This window comes from Ostrinia nubilalis, chromosome 10 (genome assembly GCF_963855985.1).
Source record: "Ostrinia nubilalis chromosome 10, ilOstNubi1.1, whole genome shotgun sequence".
NCBI classification, from domain to species: Eukaryota; Metazoa; Arthropoda; class Insecta; order Lepidoptera; family Crambidae; genus Ostrinia; species Ostrinia nubilalis.
Window position 1 is genome coordinate 14,688,741 of NC_087097.1, and position 20,242 is coordinate 14,708,982.

Below are 20,242 nucleotides of genomic sequence, written 5' to 3' on the forward strand. Positions count from 1 at the left end.
GTAGTTACTGCCTAGCAGTAAATATTAATAAAACTAAAGCTGAGTTGCACCACCTCCTAGCTTTAACCGTAATTTTGACAACAACCGGTCCTTTTTATATGGATTTTGACAGTTTTTTAACGTTTGTCAAGTTAAAGTAAGATGGTGCAACCCAGCCTAAGAGTACCTATAACAATTAATTAAGTAACTACTTAGTAGGACTCTAGTAGTCTATAGTAGTGAATAAATTAAGTTAATTATGTTACCAAATTGAAGGCCTATGCTGGTAATAGCTAATGAAGGACTCGTATAACATTATGACGTATTTAAATTGCCCAGTAATTATGTTTCGATAATAACTAACATTAAAAATAAAATCAATAACGTTTATTGTTTGAAAAATCAATTGCTCAATGTCATGATCGGTTCTGTGAACTGAAAAAATGTCTGGCTTAAGTTAAATACTAACTGAAGTCTAAAGAAAATATCATCGATGATCCAGAATAGGTTATGTACCTACCTAAATTTTTTTAAAGAATTCAGAAAAGTATTTTTTTCATATTCATAAATATTTTGTGAAAACAACTCTTATCACAGTTGATTTTTATCAAACCAAACCATTTATCTTTTTTGCAAAGTACCTATAAATAAAATTAAAATTACCTACTCAGAGAAACATGACTCGTAGACGCTACGAAATAGTATTAAGAGTCAAATTACTTCTATTAATATACCAATATCACGGTTTTGATCCACAGAATACGTCCCCTCAATGACAAAGAGAAGGCCACAGGTGAACAGGAGGTCCTGGAGTTCCCTGGCAAGGGGCAGGTGATCTGCCACACCATGACACCTGGCCAGAAGCCCAAGGTGTTTTCCTATAACGTCGTCTTCGAGCCGGCTGCGACACAGGTTCGTACCTTGTACAGGTTCACAGTTGAACCTGGGTTCGATTACAACGTTGGACATAATTGTTTACAACTAATATCGTTATTAGTTACAGTTAGATTTGGTATGGAGGACTATTTATAAAGTCTGAAACCTAGGGTAGGTCTACATACCACTATCGTGAATCATAGAAGAAGCAGGAAATCTATGAAGTACACGATTATAGAAGAAAAAGATTACTTGAAACTACTATCAGAGCTAGAGAGAATAAATGTCTTGTCACCTGCTGTTTCAGTTCTGTTATATCACCGAAACAAAATCCTCGATTAGTCTGAAACAGCCTTCCAAAATCCAAATAGTTATGCCCAATTAGATATAGCCTCTGACTATATTATATTACAACACTACCCCTATTTTTTAGGAAGATGTACTAGAATATTCTGGAGTGAAGAGGCTGCTCGAGATGGCAGTGGAAGGTTTCTCCTGCACAGCCTTCTGCTACGGGCAGACAGGGAGCGGGAAGACACACACCCTCACTGGACCTCCAGGACTGGTGAGTCGGCCTTCCTGGCCAAGCTTTCCTATTTTGAGAAGCTTTCCTTGCTTACACCAGACGCCTACGAAACTGTTTAACTGTGTCTTATTCTTAGTTTTCGTTAAATTTAAAATAAAGATACGTTACAAGCAGATGGAATACATAATGGAAAAAATGATATTCGGCTCGAAGGACCAAGTTGTAGCTTAAAAAGAACTTATAGAGTGCCTCTTTAGGAGTAACTTTAGCTCATACAATATGTGTAAGAAAAACCAAATGGTAATTACTATGTAACGAAAGTTTTTAGTTTGTATAAAATGTAGGTTATGAAACACCGTTAAATGTAAATGTAACGAATAACAAACCTAATAGCTCACCAATTAATCGTAGCTACAGCTACAGCGTAAATTTTACAAACGCGTGTGTTTACATTGTAGAAGAGATTATTACAGCGAGCACTAACGAGCACCTATTACGTCTAATAACAATTTATAAAAATTATGATGACCGACGGTAAGGACTGGCGGCGAAGTGGTATCGATTTTGAATTATGACAGTCTCTACATACTGAATAGAATAGATGGATAGACATCGAGAATATCATCGCAGAGGCGCAGACGCGTGTAGAATCGAAATAGTTTTTAAAACCATTCTATGCATGTCAGATTCATCGTAAGAGCATTATTTTACGCCCAAATCAAAACCATGACAGCGAAACTCTACCAAAACATTACTATGTTCACACTTTCGTTCAAAAACAGTCTAGGGCCTACTTATCAGCAAATGGTGATATTCTACTGAACTTTATCGACAATTTTAGGATATTTGGAAAAATCTAATTTATTTTTATAGTTTACTGGTAGTTGTTTACATAAGCCATGTTAAACAAACTTTTATGATGACATTAAAATGTGCTTAACAGCTTGTTGCTAGGGTTATAAAACTCCTACACGATAGAATATTTTTATTGTAACGACTGCCAAATACTTTTCTTATGATTTATTGATAGTTGTTAATTGATGTTTATTTTGTACCTTCTATACTCAGTAAATGAAACAACTTTTCACGGCAGTAAACTAATGAACCAAATATTAATTGACGTTCTGACAAGAAAGACGTATTGTCCAGAATATACACTCAGTCCCGTTGTAATGATGGGTTAAAAATACATCCTATTAATGATACTGGCTTCTACGAAAATTTGATACCAATTTTTTCGTTGAAGAAAGATAATTCAGCTCCTATCAAATCAATCATAGTAATTAGTTTCTGAACCAACTTACTTAAGTTACTGTAACCACCCCATAATGGTCTAGAGCCCACCTCAGGATGTTGGGCTACCGATTCGCAGATGATATTACTCAATACACTAATGAGCTACACGAAAAACCATCGGGCATGTCAGGCCTCTCCCCCTCTGAAAAATTTTCCTACATACGCCAATAAATACGCTAATGAAAGTCTTGACTTACTTGAATTTGTAATCTGCAGGTTCTTCATGATTGCAGGCGAAACACTGAAGTACTGCAATAATTATAGTTGTTCAACTACTTCTTCCATTTAAAAAATAATTAACACCATTTTCGAAAAGCACGTCTTGCCCGGCAGAATGTTGATAAAATGAATGCAATCAACTTATTCAATGCGGGTAGTACCATAGCTATTTCTATAGCGAAAGTAGGGTATTAGCTCTCACAGTGATTCTGTCATGTGTCAAGTAGTTACTTAGTTAGAGAAATACCCACATGTGCTGCCAAGGAAATTCCATTCATTCATTCCCATTCACTCATGAGCCTATCTGGCAGAATAAATATTTAAAAAACATAACCCACCTTCCGTTGCAGTCGACTAATACTCGTTCATGTCGTTTTAAAAGTGTGATATTATGAAATGACCCGCATCGCGTTCGCGTGTCACCCGCGTGACGGGTGGTTTGTCGGACTACCTACAATTATTTTCATTAGGTATGTTGTCCGTGACTGACAATTTGTTCCCGCCACGATAAATCACGATCCATAGACGCAATCACCGTTATGAATATGAGCGTGTGATTGTAGATGTTACATACATCAATCATTGGTTTTATCATGAAGGTAGACCGCGTTAATAACGCGTCCTTGTATGTAACCTTGCAATAGCTCAAAATAAACCCATTGTCGTTTTCATGTCTTAATCATAATATTAATTTATGATAAGTGCTCCTTCCCCTCGAGGATTTTATCGTATCATCATCATCTCAGCCACAGGACGTCCACTGCTAAACATAGGCATCCTCCAACGATTTCCATATTGACCGATTGGTAGCGACCTGCGTCCAGCGCCTTCCTGCTACCTTTATGAAGTTACGCTGCGTTTTTTACGTAGCCTCCGACGCAGAACTTTTGCTGTCCCATCGGCCGTAAGTTCTGCGTACTATGTGCCCTGCTCGTAATTGCCACTTCAGCTTGCTAATCCGCCGAGCTGTGTTGGGCTATGCTAGAGCATAATTATGCCTGTATGTAATCAATCCTACCGGCTTAACTTTTTAGATTTGATTTTCAGTATTAATACATCATTACAATACTGCATCACTGACTTGACGAGCATTTGCCTGTAATGCATTTCAGATTCGTCTCTTACGCTGGGTTGCGACATCTTACCATTATCATTATAGTTGCGGTTAAAGTTTAAAGTTAGGTGGAACAACTCAGCTTTACACGAGTAGATTTAAGACCCACTATTCTAATTAAACGTCCATGAAAATAAACACGGAACACATAAAAGTTCATTATTATCATACAAAAAACACCGACATTAGTAAAAGGTAACACAAACCATTAAAAACTTAAAGCAATAAATATTCACTGTCAATTTCGAAGAACTTTTGTGATAAGAATCTAAACACTGATTACCGCTAAAGTTTAGTAAATAAACGATTAATAATTCAAAAAGCTATAAAATACTGCCAATCGATTGATAACACAAAACACTTTCGCCTGATTGCCGGGTTGTATAGAAAAACAATTATTTTTATGGAACCCCATTTCACAGGACATGTGACTATGACATACCAAGGTCGCCAAATCAAGGTGTTGTGAAACCAATAATACCTAATACTTAACTACGTGTCCTTGGAATTGATTCTAGCTGTCAAGAGAAAAATAAAGTCGAGTTTTTCTCATACAAAATACCTAGGTAGAATGTTATTTACCTACTTACCTAAATATTTATTGTAGGCAGCAGGTAGCCTATACTAAACAAAACAGGCACATAAAAGAATTACTAAATCGGCCTCACCTCAGTAAGGCCCGGTTTCTTCCACTGTATAGTCTGGTCTGCGAGCACGTAGAATTTTGTCCAATGACCCCAAGCTGCCCATCCTTATCGCTTACGCGTAATTAGGTATATTGCTGTCGCGACTGTGCGACGGGCGCCCGCAGTGAGTGTGCGAGCGCGACAGCAACCTAAAAATTCTACGTTCTCACAGACCGGGCTTTAGAAAGCTTTCGTTTTGAATGCATTTGCTCCCGGCGGGATTCGAAACCGAAGATTAAATTAATGGTGTACTGCTATAGAAGCGCAGCTGGTCGTATCTAGCTACCTCAATAACTTCTGGTTACTTCTTTTAACATTAAAATTCTTACAGGTAGAAAGAGGTACGAGTCCATACTCCCCAGAACACGGCCTGGTGGTGCGCTCCTTCGTGTACCTGTTCCAGCTGATACAAGAGCGGCCTGAATGCCACTTCATCCTCAAGGCTTCCTTCTTGGAGATATACAACGAAAAGGTAAGGAAACGAGCCCGTTAATCCACATTTTGAAGCCACGATAGCCGAACGGTAAAGGGGTCGGACTGGCCGACTCGTAATCTGACCAATACGGGTCGAACCTCGCCGCCGCTCGACTATTGTGGTAAGGCTACGTAACACAAGCATATAATATACCATGAGGGGCTAACGGGACTCTTGGTAATTTGTGCAATACATATTACTTATATTCTTATTAAAAAAATTCTTCGTTATTCGATCGAGGCGAAGATGTCTGGCTGGTAATGCATGAATTCTAAAGAACGAAGAACTTGAATAAACTTCAGATCAGATTCCAGACTCCTGCCCAAGACATGCGGAAAATGTGGAAAGCAGGATGGTCGAATTAAAATCCCAAGATGATTGCAGTTTCAGTTAGAAGTTCAGTTTCAGTTTCTATGAGAATTACGAATTTCAGCAGGGTACTTTATGCCACATTGACATGAAGAAATATGATACACAAGATGAAATAAATGAATAAGAAACTAATGGTTCCAGGTGATTGATCTACTGAACCCCGGCAGCGCGAGGAAACCGCTCCAGGTGCGGTGGTCAAAAGAGAGCAGAAGTTTTTACGTGGAAAACCTTTTCACGGTCGACTGCGAGCAACTGGACGACTTATTTGCTGTTCTGGAAGAAGGTAGGTAGACATCTTCAAAGCATAAATAACTCCATAAGTAGGTGCTCAGATGTGGTGACTTGGAACGATGTTGACTATCTAACCACTAGACCTTATAGCAACGCGACGTACAGCTCTTGCACTCCTATTTTAGAGAACAGATACGTTCTCTACGACGTAATTCTTCCAGGAAGACCTTTCTTGTTTTCTTTGAAAATGAACCTTTATTAGAGTGGTGGAGACTTTCTATCCCTCTCTCTTTCTCCCCAGGCATGAAGAACCGCGCGGTAGGCGCACACGCGATGAACGCGCACTCCTCTCGCTCGCACACGTTACTAAGTGTGCGCGTGCGCCGCGACCTGCGCGCCGACGCCAAGATCACGTGCTCGACTCATGGCAAGATCAACTTCGTGGACCTGGCCGGCAGCGAGATGACTAAGAAGACTCACAGCACGGGGAAGACGCTTGAGGAGGCCAATAATATCAACAGGAGCCTCATGGTTTTAGGTGAGTCTATTAGCCTGGATTGGTACTTGGTAATTGCAGGCCGATAGGCAAGAACAACAAAACTGATGAAGGTGCTGAAAGAGCAGTAATATGCGTTGAAAAAGTACATACATATACATTAACAGTTCTAAGTGGGCTGAATTTATGGATAAAATGGATGAATGTGGCGGAATGCAGAAGTCTGTTTCCAAGGCCAATACTTCACAAACCAGATATAAACAAAGTAATAATATCTACATTTTAAGACCATGGGGAAATATAATTTATGTTTCAGGTTACTGTATAGCGCAACTTAGTGATGGAAAAAAGAGAGGTCACATCCCGTACCGGGACAGCAAGCTGACGAAACTTCTAGCCGACAGCCTTGCCGGGAACGGAGTCACATTGATGGTAAGAGCTTCAAACTAGCTTAAAGGCTCATCATCATTATCATTTCAGACATAGGACGTCCACTGCTGAACATAGGCCTCCCTCAATGACTTCCACATCGCACAGTTGGTAGCGGCCTGCATCCAGCGCCTTCCTGCTACCTTTATCAGGTCGTTGGTCCACCTTGTGGGTGGACGTCCCACGCTGCGTTTTCCGGTAGGTAGACAAATACTCATAGCTGCCTTGAAACTGTTTAACGTCGGGAAATGCTTTGTGCATACCCGCTAGTTGATGGGGAAGGCCAGTGGGTTATGTGGGACTCTCCCCGCCTGTTCAGAAAAGGCGAAGTCTACCCACTAAAACCCGACGGTCTCCACCGGAGCCCAATGAAACAGAACCGAGAGTCATTGTCCTAACTTGGACGTTCGTCCTCAGCTAGTTGCCTTGCATCTGGTCTAACGAATCTATCAAAATAAAACTTGTTCCAGATCGCGTGCATAGCCCCAACGAGATCAAACATCAGCGAAACCATCAACACTCTTCGATACGCCTCTAGAGCTAAGAAGATTAAATCCAAACCTATAGTCAAAATGGTAAGATCACTTCTTGAACTTCAATATTAACCTTTGAGCGAGACTAAAGCGGGTTTTCCACCGCGAGTGGAGCGAGTTCAATGACTCCGTTAACCTCGCAAAATAAAAATGCCGGAAGACGTAGTGTGGGCAGGCCCCCCACTAGGTGAACCGATGATCTGGTGAATGTCGCAGGAATGGTCGTGGAAATCTTTGGGGGAGGCCTTTGTCCAGCATTGGACGTCATTGGTCTGAAACGAAATGACGAACGAACGATAAAAATGCGGTACGAGGAAAATGACAGAGGGCAAAAATAATAAAAATAGCCCGTTTATCAAATTAATAGACCCGAACGCTTTCTCGGTGAAAAATCAATCTTATTTTTATGTACATGAAGATATCCTTTGCGAGATCGAATCAGAAACGAGGAAATCCGTAAACGAACTAAAGTCGCTGACATAGCCCGACGGATTAGCAAGCTGAAGTGGCAATGGGCAGGGCACATACGCAGGGTACTCAGAACTGACGGCCGATGGGGCAGCAAGGTTCTGGAATGGAGGCCGCGTACCGGAAAACGCAGCGTGGGAGTCCACCTGCAAGGTGGACCGACGACATCGTAAAGGTAGCAGGGAAGCGCTGGACGCAGGCCGCTACCAATCGATCAACGTGGAAAGCATTGGGGGAGGCCTATGTTGAGCAGTGGACGTCCTATGGCTGAAATGATGATGATGAAGATATCCCTAGTTCATTCCTCTTTGGCTGTGAAAAACGGGCTTTAGTAATGATGGTTGATAATTTCAGGATGCGAGAGACGCTCTAATACTGAGCTTGAAGAGGGAAGTGGAGGCTTTGCAGACGGAAAACGAACACCTCAGGACGGCGTTACACGTGCAGACAGATTATACTTTGGATAGTTACAGTAAGTACATGAACGTCATTCCCATCTACCCTCTTCGAGCTTGCCACCGGGGTGGAATTTGGCTCTAACTAGGATTGGCTTTCTAAGACACTTTAAAGAAGGCTGAAGACCTAATACCAATATCCTCATTAGACAAACAGCTAGATATGTATGTGAAGCAAGCCTGCCTCAATGACGTTTAATTTTTCTGACATGAAATAGATTCTGAAACTATAGGTGGCTTATTTTCAGAGCAAACAACAAAGAATCCATTTATACTTGAAACAAAAGTATAAATCATTTCAGTTTATATTTGAACAGGTTGAAACAAATGATTGGCCCAATATTTATTTAGCAGCATTACGATTTGCAGCTATTTAAAGCTACTTTTTTTTCGTAATCAGCGTGTAGCCTCCATAGCTCAGGGGTTAGAGCACTGGTCTTGTAAACCAGGGGTCGAGAGTTCAAATCTCTCTGGAGGCAGGGATCGATTTCCTTTTTACAATTACTTTTCTTGTTAAATACCTGGTGATGCGAGGGGTTTGTTACGTATTTGTTTTAAGAGAAATTAAATAGAAAATGCGATGCGGGAATAGAATAACTGTGTGAGTTGCCGAGGAAGGAGTTTACCCGATATATTGGGATTATGTGAGACTCATGCACTGACCTGGTAACAGCGACACCGGGCTCCCTTTCCCAGTTCCAGCACTCCTCGTGGCAATCCAATATCAGAGGGCGTCGGTCGAACCGCGGAAAACACTGCACTTCACACAAAATCATCAAACGATAAAGTAAAATAGTTTTTTGTAGCGGCGTAGATGCACACGTGAAAAAATGGAGTCTGGGCAACGGGCAACTGTCTTTTTTCTTTCAAATGTTTGGTAGGCGGCACAACAGTTTACGCCGCGGAGAAATAGATGGCGTTAGACGCCAAGGAACTTTGGCGAATGGTCGGGAAGATGCACGCATGTATACCAACAGTAGAACATGAGAACTCTTTGTTGCCAACATAAGCGCGCAAACATCCTCCCCGGCTTGAAAATACTAGGGATTTTCAAAGAATATGATGCAGAATTACTAAAATAAAGTTAAGATCAAGATTAAAATGTGACGGAATATATAATACTGGTTTTGGAGGGCAATTAAAGCAAAATATATAAATATAAGACAAAAATGTGGTATGTATACAATATATGATAAAAATATGAGGTTGTATGCGATTATAACTGTGTTTGCTATTGAGTAGGAAGTGGGCATAATTTAACAACAGGACGCTTATAAGTTCCAGTTGTTGTTCTTACTGAAGCGACGCGAATAATCCCATCCTTACCAGGATATACTTGTTCGATTATGCCAGTGGGCCAACGAAGAGGTGGTGTATCATCATGATGTATGAGAACAAGAGTCCCAGGACTGACTGGAACAGCAGGTGTATTCCATTTCTGTCTTACTTGTAAAGTATGCAAATAGTCTAAGTGCCACCTCTTCCAGTAGTCTCGCACTAATTTATCCAAAAGGGATTTTCGATCAGAAAGACGCATTGATGAATTTAGTTCGCTTACAGGTAAACTTTGTAAAGGTGTAGTCATTAAAAAATGTGCTGGAGTTAAAATATGGTGAGGTTGATCGGCCAACAGACACAACGGACGCGAATTTAATAGACATTCTATCTGAGTTAGGACAGTTAAGAGCTCTTCATAACAAAGCAGCTGATTACCGATTGTGCGGAATAAATGCGTTTTTATACTTTTTATGTTTGCCTCCCAAATGCCGCCCATGTGGGGAGCTCGAGCAGGCAAAGTACGCCAAATAATTTTGCGGTTGTCAGTTAATTCATTTTGAAACGCGGTGCACGTTTCATGCGCGAAAAGGAAACTGTAAAGTTCGTCCAATTGTCGTTTAGCACCGATAAAATTAGTTCCGTTGTCAGAGTACATACATGAGACAGGACCTCGCCTGGAAAGGAAGCGCTTAAAAGCGTCTAGAAATGTTTCAGTACTCAAATCCGAAGCCAATTCGATGTGTATTGCCTTTGTAGTTAGGCAAACAAAAAGGCAAATGTAAGCCTTTTGACTTTTAACACCACGTCTACGTGTAAGTGTTATGTTAATAGGCCCAGCATAATCTACTCCAGTGTGGGTGAAAGCTTTAGCTTCTTGAACACGAGCTGGAGGAAGGCTTGCCATTATAGGCGAAGGATGAGTAGGTGCGACCTTAAAACAAAAATTGCATTTGCGAACACGCTGTCGGATAATGTTGCGAGCAGATACAATCCAATATCTCTGTCTTAATAATGACATTAAAAGATGCGATCCAGTATGACAATTAGATCGATGACAATCATCGATGATGAGATTAATGATGTGATGACTACGAGGCAGCAAAATTGGATGTTGATTTTCAAATGGAATGTCAGCGTTAGTAAGGCGCCCACCAACGCGGAGCAGCCCGTCATTGTCGATGAACAAATCAAGTTTTCTGAGGGATGCGGAAGGCAAGTTACCATTGGATATGTTTTTTATATCTTCATTGAAATATTGTTTCTGTAGCGTTCGAAGAAGAACGAGTTCAGCAGATTCCAGATGAGGTGCTTCGATTGAAGGTGAGTTAGGTATCTTTTTTATAAAGCGTAAGACATAAACAGTAATGCGTTTAAATTTTTTCCAGGACGAGACCCGGGATGCGAGCTCAAGAAGGGGGTGTGGCGATGCGTCTACATCGGATACAGCAGTTAAAGTAACCGACGGTCTCATTTCAGGTATATCATCAAGATGAGAAGATACAAAGGGCACGATCGGCCAATCGGCGATGGGAGATTGAGCCCATAAGGGGCCATGCCACCATAATGATTGCGCGATTAATTGCGAAGGTAAAAGACCTCGCGAGACACAGTCACTGGGATTCTCAGATCCGTTTATATGAAAAAAGCGGCCAGGTGGCAAATTATCGTGTATTTTACTAACACGGTTGGCGACAAACATTTGCCAACGGTGCGGCGATGAATGAATCCACGACAGAGCGATAGTGGAATCTGAAAAGGCGAATATTTCATTTATAGGGTAGCGATTATCAAATGCGGCGTGAACTCGTTTAATAAATTCAGAAAGAAGCAATGCGGCACACAATTCGAGCCTAGCGAGCGTTATAGTTTTGAGCGGAGCGACTTTCGACCTTGAACATACTAATTGTATAGAAATGTCACCGTTCGGATGCGTTACATGCAAAAAAATTACACAGCCATATGCCTTAAGACTGGCATCTCCGAAACCGAGTAAGCGGACAGTGCAACCTGCTGATATGCCCAAGTGGCGCGGTATTTGCAAACTTGATAAAAGGGGCAATTCATTTTTAAATTCAGTGAAGCGGTCAATAATTGGTTGAGGTGGTACTTCATCCCAATCAATTTTAGCGAGCCATAAATCTTGAAGTAAAAGCTTGGCGTAAAGTATAACAGGCGCAACTAAGCCGAGTACATCAAACAAGCGAGCAATAGTAGATAAAATCACGCGTTTAGTATTATTAGCGGGAGTTTCGTTAATTGTGAACGTGAAAGTGTCAGTTACAGGTAGCCATTTCAAACCTAGGACCTTTAGTGTGTCGCTATTATCGGTGAATTCAATTGCGGCGCGATGAGACTCAGGCAAATGAGCGAGAAGTTCAGGCGAGTTACTGGCCCATTTTATTAGATCAAATCCACCGGATTTAAACATTGCGATTAGGTCATGAGCTAACTGAATCGCGTCATTTGCGGTGGGAACTGACGAAGTTAAATCGTCCATGTACATTTCGTGAGTGGCGACCTCTGCAGCGCGAGGGAAGCGATCCTGTTCCTCAAGAGCCAATTGTCGGATCGTGCGCATAGCCAGGTACGGACTCGAGCGAAGACCGAATGCGACCGAATTAAATTGGAAAATACGAACAAGTTCGTCTTCATTAAATCGGTATAATATTTTTTGATATTTACGATCATCATCTGCTAAAAGTATGCGAAGGTACATTTGTTGCACGTCAGCAGTGACGGCTATTTCAAATTGACGAAACCTTAATAGCAATGTAAATAAATCAGCCTGCAAGTTAGGTCCAGTCATGAGTAAATCGTTGAGCGAAAAGCCAGTGTCCGTTTTGGCGCTGGCATCCAAAACAATGCGCGTTTTAGTCGTAGTTCTATCGGGACGAATTACAGCGTGATGTGGGATGAAGTAACCCTCACTCAAAGCCACGGATGAGTATGGTATTTCAGATAAATAACCTTTTTTTAAATAGTCAGAAATTACTTCATTATACGCCTCACGAAGTGTAGGCAGCGCGATGAATTTACGCTCAAGTGCAGCTAATCGACGCTGAGCACCAATATGCGAATTACCTAATGTTTTAGGATCCCCTTTAAAAGGCAAAGAAACAATGAAACGGCCAGAAGAATCACGCGACACTGTCGATAAGAACTTGCGTTCGCACTCGCGGTCGTCCGGACTGACGTCACAGCCACCACTAGTAACCTCCTCAATCTCCCAAAATTTAGTTAAAGACTGATGCAAATTGTCATTTATTAAAGGACCGAAGGACCAGGCTACGTTGCCAGGTTCGACGGAGCTAACCATTTCACCCACAACAATATAGCCAAGAGTAGTTTCGAGCGCGTGAGGGGCAATGACCGAACCGTCAGCCGGGCGCGATGTCACAGTAGGTATAATTTTACCACCGAGTAATAAATGTGGGAACAACGGTGCGCCGAGAATTGCGTGAATATCGCCAGGTAAATTCCATAAATCATCAGCGAGTGGGATATTCGAAAAGTCGTCGATTATGCTTGTGTTAACAACGCGAGTAGGTAGATAGTCAGTAATATGTTCGACTACCAAGCATTTTACATTATATTGTGCGTCAGAGACGCGAGACTTAATTGTCAGCGAAACAAAACCTAAAACAGAGGTATCGAGCGACCCCACAGTTTTAATAGTCGAATTAATTAGCGGTTGAATATTCAAGTTCAATTGATTACAACATGAAAGCGTTACAATATTATTTTGCGATGCACTGTCAATCAAACATCTGATAGTTACGTGTTTACCATTAATAGGTACATAAACTTGCGCGGTAGGTAGTATTGTCGTAGAATTGTTTTTATGTGAGGTTGTCAATACGACGCCCGCCTCGTCCTGATACGCGCCTAAACATGTGGCGGAATTGTCACTGGACTGCGAGTGCAAGCACACAGAGCGTTCCGGCTGCACAGAGGTGGTTACGGGCGGGGCCGCTGACTGCGGAGGCGCCGCGAAAGGTGGTGAATGCGTTGTAATTTGATTTGTATTAATGCGAGTGGATTGCGAAGTAACCGGGGTGTCAAAATGCAACATAGAATGATGTTTTTTATTACAGATTTTACACAAGCTTTGGGAACCGCACTTTGAAGTATTGTGACTTGACCCTAGACAATTAACACACAAATGATTTTGTTTCACAAATTGAAATCTATCTTTGATGCTCATTTTCTTAAATTCGGTGCATTCATAAAGACGAAAATGCTGAACCGATTTACAATAAATGCACGTATTTACTTTAACATTTTCCGATGTGTTGTCATTTGTTATGGCAAAGGTATGAGACACTCTTTTAGTAGTGTTATTATTATTAAAGCGCGGTCGCGGTTGTGTCTGTTGAACCGAAAACGAAGATGTTCGTTCTAAGACTTTAATATGGTGGCGGATGAAATTGATAACATCTGAACTCTCCGGTATGTCTTTGTCACGAATAGATGATTCGAATTGTTGCACAGTTTGTAAGTCTAACTTTTTTAATGCGATATGCGTTATGATGAAGTCAGGTAAATCATCGATATTTAATTGTCTTAGCGCGGCAAAAGATGAGTTAAGGTTTTCTATAAAATCATTTAATTGAGATGGCGAACTGTTTGTTAATTTAATGTCCAAAATGTTATTCAAATACATGGTGCCTAGTGCACGTTTATCTTGATATTTAGTTATTAGAGATTCCCAAATAGTGGGGTAATTGACCTCATTAGGTATTATGCCTGCGAATGTATTGAGCGCCGAGCTACTCAATTTACCTATCAAATATTGCACTCGGTGCGCGTTGGTCAATGCTTTGTTGTTATGCACGTTTGTTTTGAATGATTCGTAAAATAGGGGCCAATTATTAGGATTTCCGTCAAATGAAGGTAATTCGATCGGGGGTAATCTAATTGTATCACTGTTTACAGATTTTGTTGATGAAGTATGTGCGGTATTTGCCTGACATTCAACAATTGATGTACGCGTTTGTGAAATGTATGAATAAAGCTCCTCAAAGGATGACCAATCACTAAAATTGGGAACAGCTACGGGATTCAACTCCATCTCTAAAAGATTATGCTGATCGCAAAGCGAATTAAATTCATCATACAATTTTGGTAAAGTTGAACATGACGCTAAAAATGCTTGTTGAGACTTAGTTATTTCTTTTGAGATCGAAATATTCTTTGCAACAGTAAAGATTTCATTAATGCGAGCGAAAATGGCTTGCTTTTTAGCAACGACAAATTTTAATTTTGTAGCGGACGCCATTTTGGACGCCGTTTCAAAGCGAGCGAGTTTGCGTTAGATGAAAAAATATGCGTAATTTGAGCAAAATGCGATGCGAACACAGTTATAGATGCGTTAAAATGTATATAACAATATAATATATAGGTATTAAAATACGTAACAAGGATTATAGCGTAAATAAATATAGAACGGGGCTGGTTAAATCCGGCTCGAAGGACCATAAAATTGGTGATGCGAGGGGTTTGTTACGTATTTGTTTTAAGAGAAATTAAATAGAAAATGCGATGCGGGAATAGAATAACTGTGTGAGTTGCCGAGGAAGGAGTTTACCCGATATATTGGGATTATGTGAGACTCATGCACTGACCTGGTAACAGCGACACCGGGCTCCCTTTCCCAGTTCCAGCACTCCTCGTGGCAATCCAATATCAGAGGGCGTCGGTCGAACCGCGGAAAACACTGCACTTCACACAAAATCATCAAACGATAAAGTAAAATAGTTTTTTGCAGCGGCGTAGATGCACACGTGAAAAAATGGAGTCTGGGCAACGGGCAACTGTCTTTTTTCTTTCAAATGTTTGGTAGGCGGCACAACAGTTTACGCCGCGGAGAAATAGATGGCGTTAGACGCCAAGGAACTTTGGCGAATGGTCGGGAAGATGCACGCATGTATACCAACAGTAGAACATGAGAACTCTTTGTTGCCAACATAAGCGCGCAAACAATACCATTAAGTAGCTATTTAAAGCTACTTTTTTTCGTCATCAGCGTGTAGCCTCCATAGCTCAGGGGTTAGAGCACTGGTCTTGTAAACCAGGGGTCGAGAGTTCAAATCTCTCTGGAGGCAGGGATCGATTTCTTTTATCAATAATTTTTCTTGTTTAATGGCATTAAAAGCAGCCATTTAAAGCTACTTTTTTTCGTCTTCAGCGTGTAGCCTCCATAGCTCAGGGGTTAGAGCACTGGTCTTGTAAACCAGGGGTCGAGAGTTCAAATCTCTCTGGAGGCAGGGATCGATTTCTTTTATCAATTATTTTTCTTGTTTAATGGCATTAAAAGCAGCCATTTAAAGCTACTTTTTTTCGTCATCAGTGTATAGCCTCCATAGCTCAGGGGTTAGAGCACTGGTCTTGTAAACCAGGGGTCGAGAGTTCAAATCTCTCTGGAGGCAGGAATCGATTTCCTTTTTATTATTTTTCTTGTTTAAAATAATGTGAGCATTTGCACACAATGCACACCTCTTGAGCCAGGTCTTAGGCTATTCTCATCCACGTACGTACTTCGTCGCTCCATTTTGCGTTGGAGCATCATATCTTGCATCTGCTACTATACCTTAGTGATCACTGTATTAAAATCAACGAAACCAAGGGCTTCCGCGGAAGACCCACCCCTTACGAGCATGCAAAAATATAAATGCTGAGCCTACTTATACTATGAGTACTTATACCACATATTAAAATGAGTGCATTTTCTTTTTTGTTTTTGTGTTGTAAGTATTGTTATTGTTTAAAGTCCATTCTATTCTTCTATTCTATTCAATGTAATGCCTGATCAAAGCTCCATTGACTGCAGCAATTTCCTTAATCAGTTTTTCTACATTTCAGGTAACCGCCGCACACCGCCTCAAATTGAACCGAACAAACTCTACCAACTGCCCCAATCAGAGCTGGTAGACCTGGTGCAACTGCACATGCAAGAAAATACCGCGTTGAGGACCGAAAACACTGAACTCTTCAACGTGAGGGACCAACTCCTCAGGGACCAGGAGTTGCTGAGTCGGGAGAACGAGAGGCTTTTGAAAAAGCTCGAAGATGTCAATTCGTGAGTAAATGCTTAGGTAGTATGAAAATTAATCATAGCATAGGTAGGTACAATGATTTTAGGCCTGGTTTTCACCAAGGCGCAGCGGAGAAGAAAGATGTGTCGGGCGGACTATTTTTCTATAGAATTTGACATGGGGCGCTGTGCGGAGCGGAAATGTGCAAATAATGAAATCTGATTGGTTATTCAAAACATGTATCTCCGCTCCGCTTCGCCTTGGTGAAAACCGAGCCTTATAGGGTTTTTTTTAATGTTTAGTGAAACAAATGAGCAAGGATCTTCAACCTAAGATAACCATGTCTATTATTTCCTTCAATAAATCTTAATGAAAAAGCAGTTAAACATCACAGGATATGGGTATCTTTACTGATCACTGTTAGATGAGCTGCGAATTAATATTTTTAATTATAGGTAACTCCCTAAAACATAGGACAAAACAAGCCTATTCTGACCTCATTTACTACGATAATACGATTTTCTATGTATCCTAAAGCTAACATTTGGCAATGTTCTTTAGGACGATTTTCGGATTCAGCTGATGTCCGAAAGATCAGAGGTCAGTGGAACGCACGACACGCATGAGAATTGAATCACCTTTCACCTAAATATAAAACAAAATAAATAAAAATGGTTTAGGTGCATGATGATAACAAAGAAATAATAAAATCAGCACTGTCGCGTGTGGATTAGACTAGTGAAATTTTGATATGGTTAATTTTACAGAGTTAATATACATAATACTTGTCCAATTAACCCTTTATCTGAGGACAGGACATATGGAAGTATTATGGCATCATGATGTGACCATAATCAGTAATGTAGGATTTTCTGTTTTAATAAATATGCACTTGTTAACATAAAGCTGGGTTTCCAGCGCATGTTTTGCTCTACAAAAACATGTCAACATCCAACAAAATTTTATTGTCTACAAAAAATGTTGAATGTTGACATGTTTTTGTTGATTGTGTAGGGCAAAACGCGCAAAAAAAGCGAATTGGTCCAATTACGAATTGGACCAATAGCGAATTGGCCCAATAGCGAATTGGACCAATCGCGAATTGGACTAATAGCGAATTTGTGAATTTTTCACGATTGGCCCAATTGCGAATTGGACCAACCGCGCCTAAACGCTTAACTATAACCCTTAATTATACATACTAATAGCACAATTAATTCCAGTGTTTGCATACGCTCACCCATCATCCCAGCGCGACCAACGTACTCGGACGGTGGGACTATTGGCGCCAATGTTTGGACCAACCCTGCCGTGGCCACGCCCAACGTTGGAGCCAATGAAAACACTTTTGGTAAATTAGACTTGAACAAATAAAATTGTGTACTGCTAATGTTTATGTTTTGAAAATGTATAAATAGACATGTTGACACCACCAATCAATTGACGTACTTTTTAAAACTGTCAAAACGAAACTCTCCCATAGATTTTGTATGGCACAAGCAAGTGACGTCACTATTTTGTCAACTTAATTAAACTACTTTTTTCAATTACAATGCGACCAAAAGTCGTAATTTACAGGTAATTTAAAATTAATTAAGTTTTTAAGACCAGAATGAAATGTTTTTTTAGAAAAGTTGTGATTTCGAATTATTGGGGAATGGTGTCAAATTGTCTATTACTTGTAAATAAATAATAGCAAGCATAGTTATGTTGTAATGTAAGCTTAATTATGTATAACTATTTTATATGTAAGTAGATGTTATAAATATTTGTTTAAAAAAAAAGAGTGGAATAATAATGGTTTTATATAAAAATAGTGGTTTTACTTCACATCCCTTAAATTTAATGGACAGATATTATGAAGTAAATTCAATTTCTAGACATTTAAATGTTACAGCTTATTTATTCAGTTTATTTATAACTAATTAGGTAATACAGAGTATAAAAACTACAAATATTACATTACAGATTGCGATGTATATAAAACAACAGCAGATGCTGTGAAACCGTATCTGATATGCCATTGTGCTGTACAATAACTAAACTAAACCAAAAGCATTGGAATCTGCAGACCAACACAAATAATGCTAATGAAAATCAAAATATTTCTGCTAAATGCTTGTTAAGGAGTTAATACAACTTGATATAGATTGTTTGGGATTAATACATTAATATAACATGACATTATATCTGGTATAAATATTACAGAGAAGTCAATAGTGGGTTAGGTTATTCTAATTGTCTTAGCTAAACAAAGAATGTAATTAAACATATCACATTAACGTCCATATCTCTCACACATACCCTAAAACGTCAAAATAATTGCTGAACCATCATAACAGTGCTGATGCGATTTTAATCTAATCGGTAAAGATGCAAGCTTGGAAAATGTATTTATGCCACTTTAAAACGGAAAATATTAATACATATTTTATATACAGCTATTGTTGAAAACACTGAATAGTAACACTTATTAACACTTAAGAAACTCATATCGCTGGCACGTATGATAGTTGACAAGTACGGATGACGTCTAGAGTAACTTTACTGCTAGTGCCTTCTAAACCCATATTTCTTTCTTTCGTAGAACAGATCTGTTTTTGAACTTCCCAGGTTCACAATCTTCGGACAGCCATCTCTCTGTAAACAACAAAAATAATAAATATTTACTATTCAATACACTCTCACATTATCAATTCCACATCCTTAAAATTCCTATTTATAATGCAACCAAAGGTAGCCTACATTATTTTCACAACTCTACTGTCTCTCTACAAACAGAGTTCCGGGAACTAGTTCAAATTACACATGAAAAGTTAGCATGGTTATTATTGCAATATTCTACAAATTGGATGATGATTATCACCAACAACTCAAGTGATAAACGGTGTTCAACTTACGTCTTTCTCTTGTATAGTGCACTCCTTACAATAGTAAGCGTCTGAGACTCCAGGGCCTCCGCAGATCACGCATCGCCCCTGGTAAGAGCCATAGTTGCACTCATCGCAAATACGCACCAGCGTGCAAGGACGCACGTACGAGTCGCAAATCACGCATTTGCCGTCACATTTCTCGCAGAGACGCCCGATAGCTAGAAAATTCACATGAAAATCAGTTTCAGAGCTCCAAAATACAGCTATAAAATTGTGTAGTTTATAGATACAATGAACACTTACCAACTCCTGGCTGCTTTCGGCAGAAAATAAGATCTGGATGATGCTTGGCCATAGCAAATAGGTTTTCCTTTTGGTATAGATTTTATTGAAAAATAACGCCGACAGGCGGTAATTTATTCATAAAATAATCACCACAATAACCTCAAAATTTTCTGTCAACAACAATCCATAGAGAAAAAGTAACAACAATCAATGACCTGAATGTCTCCAACTTCCTCATTGGCCCTAGAGCAATTCCAAGTATACCATCAATAAAAGCCTAATTAGAGTCATCAAACCTCTCAGTCATTCAATTAGAGCCATTAGAACTTCATAACTATAAGTTGTTTTCTATGTGTAAGCTGAGGACACGTGTCTCCAGCTGACACATCTGTATCTTCGTAAATATTTATGCTACGATAATGTATTATACCTCAAAAATTACAGTCGAATCCAAATAGTAGGCTTTCCACTTTTCAAGACTTTAGCTCAAATACTGTTAAAACCACGATCAAAAAACTATGTGCGAGCTGGAGTACCGTGTCTCCAGCTTACACATCTGACATCTTCCTAAATATTTAAGCTACATCAATGTTTTATATCTCATAAATTAAAGTCGA

The 20,242-nt window shown here is 39.9% G+C and overlaps 2 protein-coding genes and 4 non-coding genes across 6 annotated transcripts; 5 read left to right on the forward strand and 1 right to left on the reverse strand.

Annotated features, from left to right (window-relative positions):
* The first annotated feature begins 296 nt into the window (after window positions 1-296).
* LOC135075461 (kinesin-like protein KIF12) lies at window positions 297-18,138 on the forward strand. The gene is made up of 14 exons (XM_063969900.1): window positions 297-301; window positions 738-891; window positions 1,289-1,420; window positions 2,255-2,264; window positions 5,038-5,168; window positions 5,685-5,826; window positions 6,076-6,312; window positions 6,587-6,702; window positions 7,170-7,274; window positions 8,055-8,223; window positions 10,701-10,753; window positions 15,621-15,643; window positions 16,203-16,511; window positions 17,691-18,138. Exons 1-14 carry the CDS (start codon window positions 297-299, stop codon window positions 17,839-17,841), a joined length of 1,737 nt encoding a protein of 578 aa, XP_063825970.1. The 3' UTR covers window positions 17,842-18,138.
* On the forward strand, window positions 8,562-8,634 carry Trnat-ugu (transfer RNA threonine (anticodon UGU)). Its single transcript has one exon. It is a non-coding gene; the product is annotated as a tRNA-Thr (tRNA).
* Trnat-ugu (transfer RNA threonine (anticodon UGU)) lies at window positions 15,465-15,537 on the forward strand. The gene has a single exon. It is a non-coding gene; the product is annotated as a tRNA-Thr (tRNA).
* Window positions 15,627-15,699, forward strand: Trnat-ugu (transfer RNA threonine (anticodon UGU)). The gene has a single exon. It is a non-coding gene; the product is annotated as a tRNA-Thr (tRNA).
* Window positions 15,789-15,861, forward strand: Trnat-ugu (transfer RNA threonine (anticodon UGU)). The gene has a single exon. It is a non-coding gene; the product is annotated as a tRNA-Thr (tRNA).
* A 212-nt stretch (window positions 18,139-18,350) lies between the features above and the next one.
* On the reverse strand, window positions 18,351-19,817 carry LOC135075619 (PHD finger-like domain-containing protein 5A). Its single transcript, XM_063970031.1, has 3 exons — window positions 19,644-19,817; window positions 19,368-19,558; window positions 18,351-19,107 (listed from the first exon to the last, which is right to left on the reverse strand). The coding sequence occupies exons 1-3, from the start codon at window positions 19,693-19,695 to the stop codon at window positions 19,018-19,020; spliced, it is 333 nt and encodes a 110-aa protein (XP_063826101.1). The 5' UTR covers window positions 19,696-19,817; the 3' UTR covers window positions 18,351-19,017.
* Between the last annotated feature and the right edge of the window lie 425 nt (window positions 19,818-20,242).

Excerpts from the sequence above, each read along its gene's own strand:
- LOC135075461 (XM_063969900.1), top strand. Across the intron at positions 15,644-16,202 it reads GTAGCCTCCATAGCTCAGGG|TCCATTCTATTCTTCTATTC; the intron begins GTTAGAGCACTG and ends TATTGTTTAAAG. Across the intron at positions 16,512-17,690 it reads AAGCTCGAAGATGTCAATTC|TGTTTGCATACGCTCACCCA; the intron begins GTGAGTAAATGC and ends AATTAATTCCAG.
- LOC135075619 (XM_063970031.1), bottom strand. The coding sequence starts at position 19,695 with ATGGCCAAGCATCATCCAGATCTTATTTTCTGCCGAAAGCAGCCAGGA. Across the intron at positions 19,559-19,643 it reads CCGAAAGCAGCCAGGAGTTG|CTATCGGGCGTCTCTGCGAG; the intron begins GTAAGTGTTCAT and ends TGAATTTTCTAG. Across the intron at positions 19,108-19,367 it reads GCACTATACAAGAGAAAGAC|AGAGATGGCTGTCCGAAGAT; the intron begins GTAAGTTGAACA and ends TGTTGTTTACAG.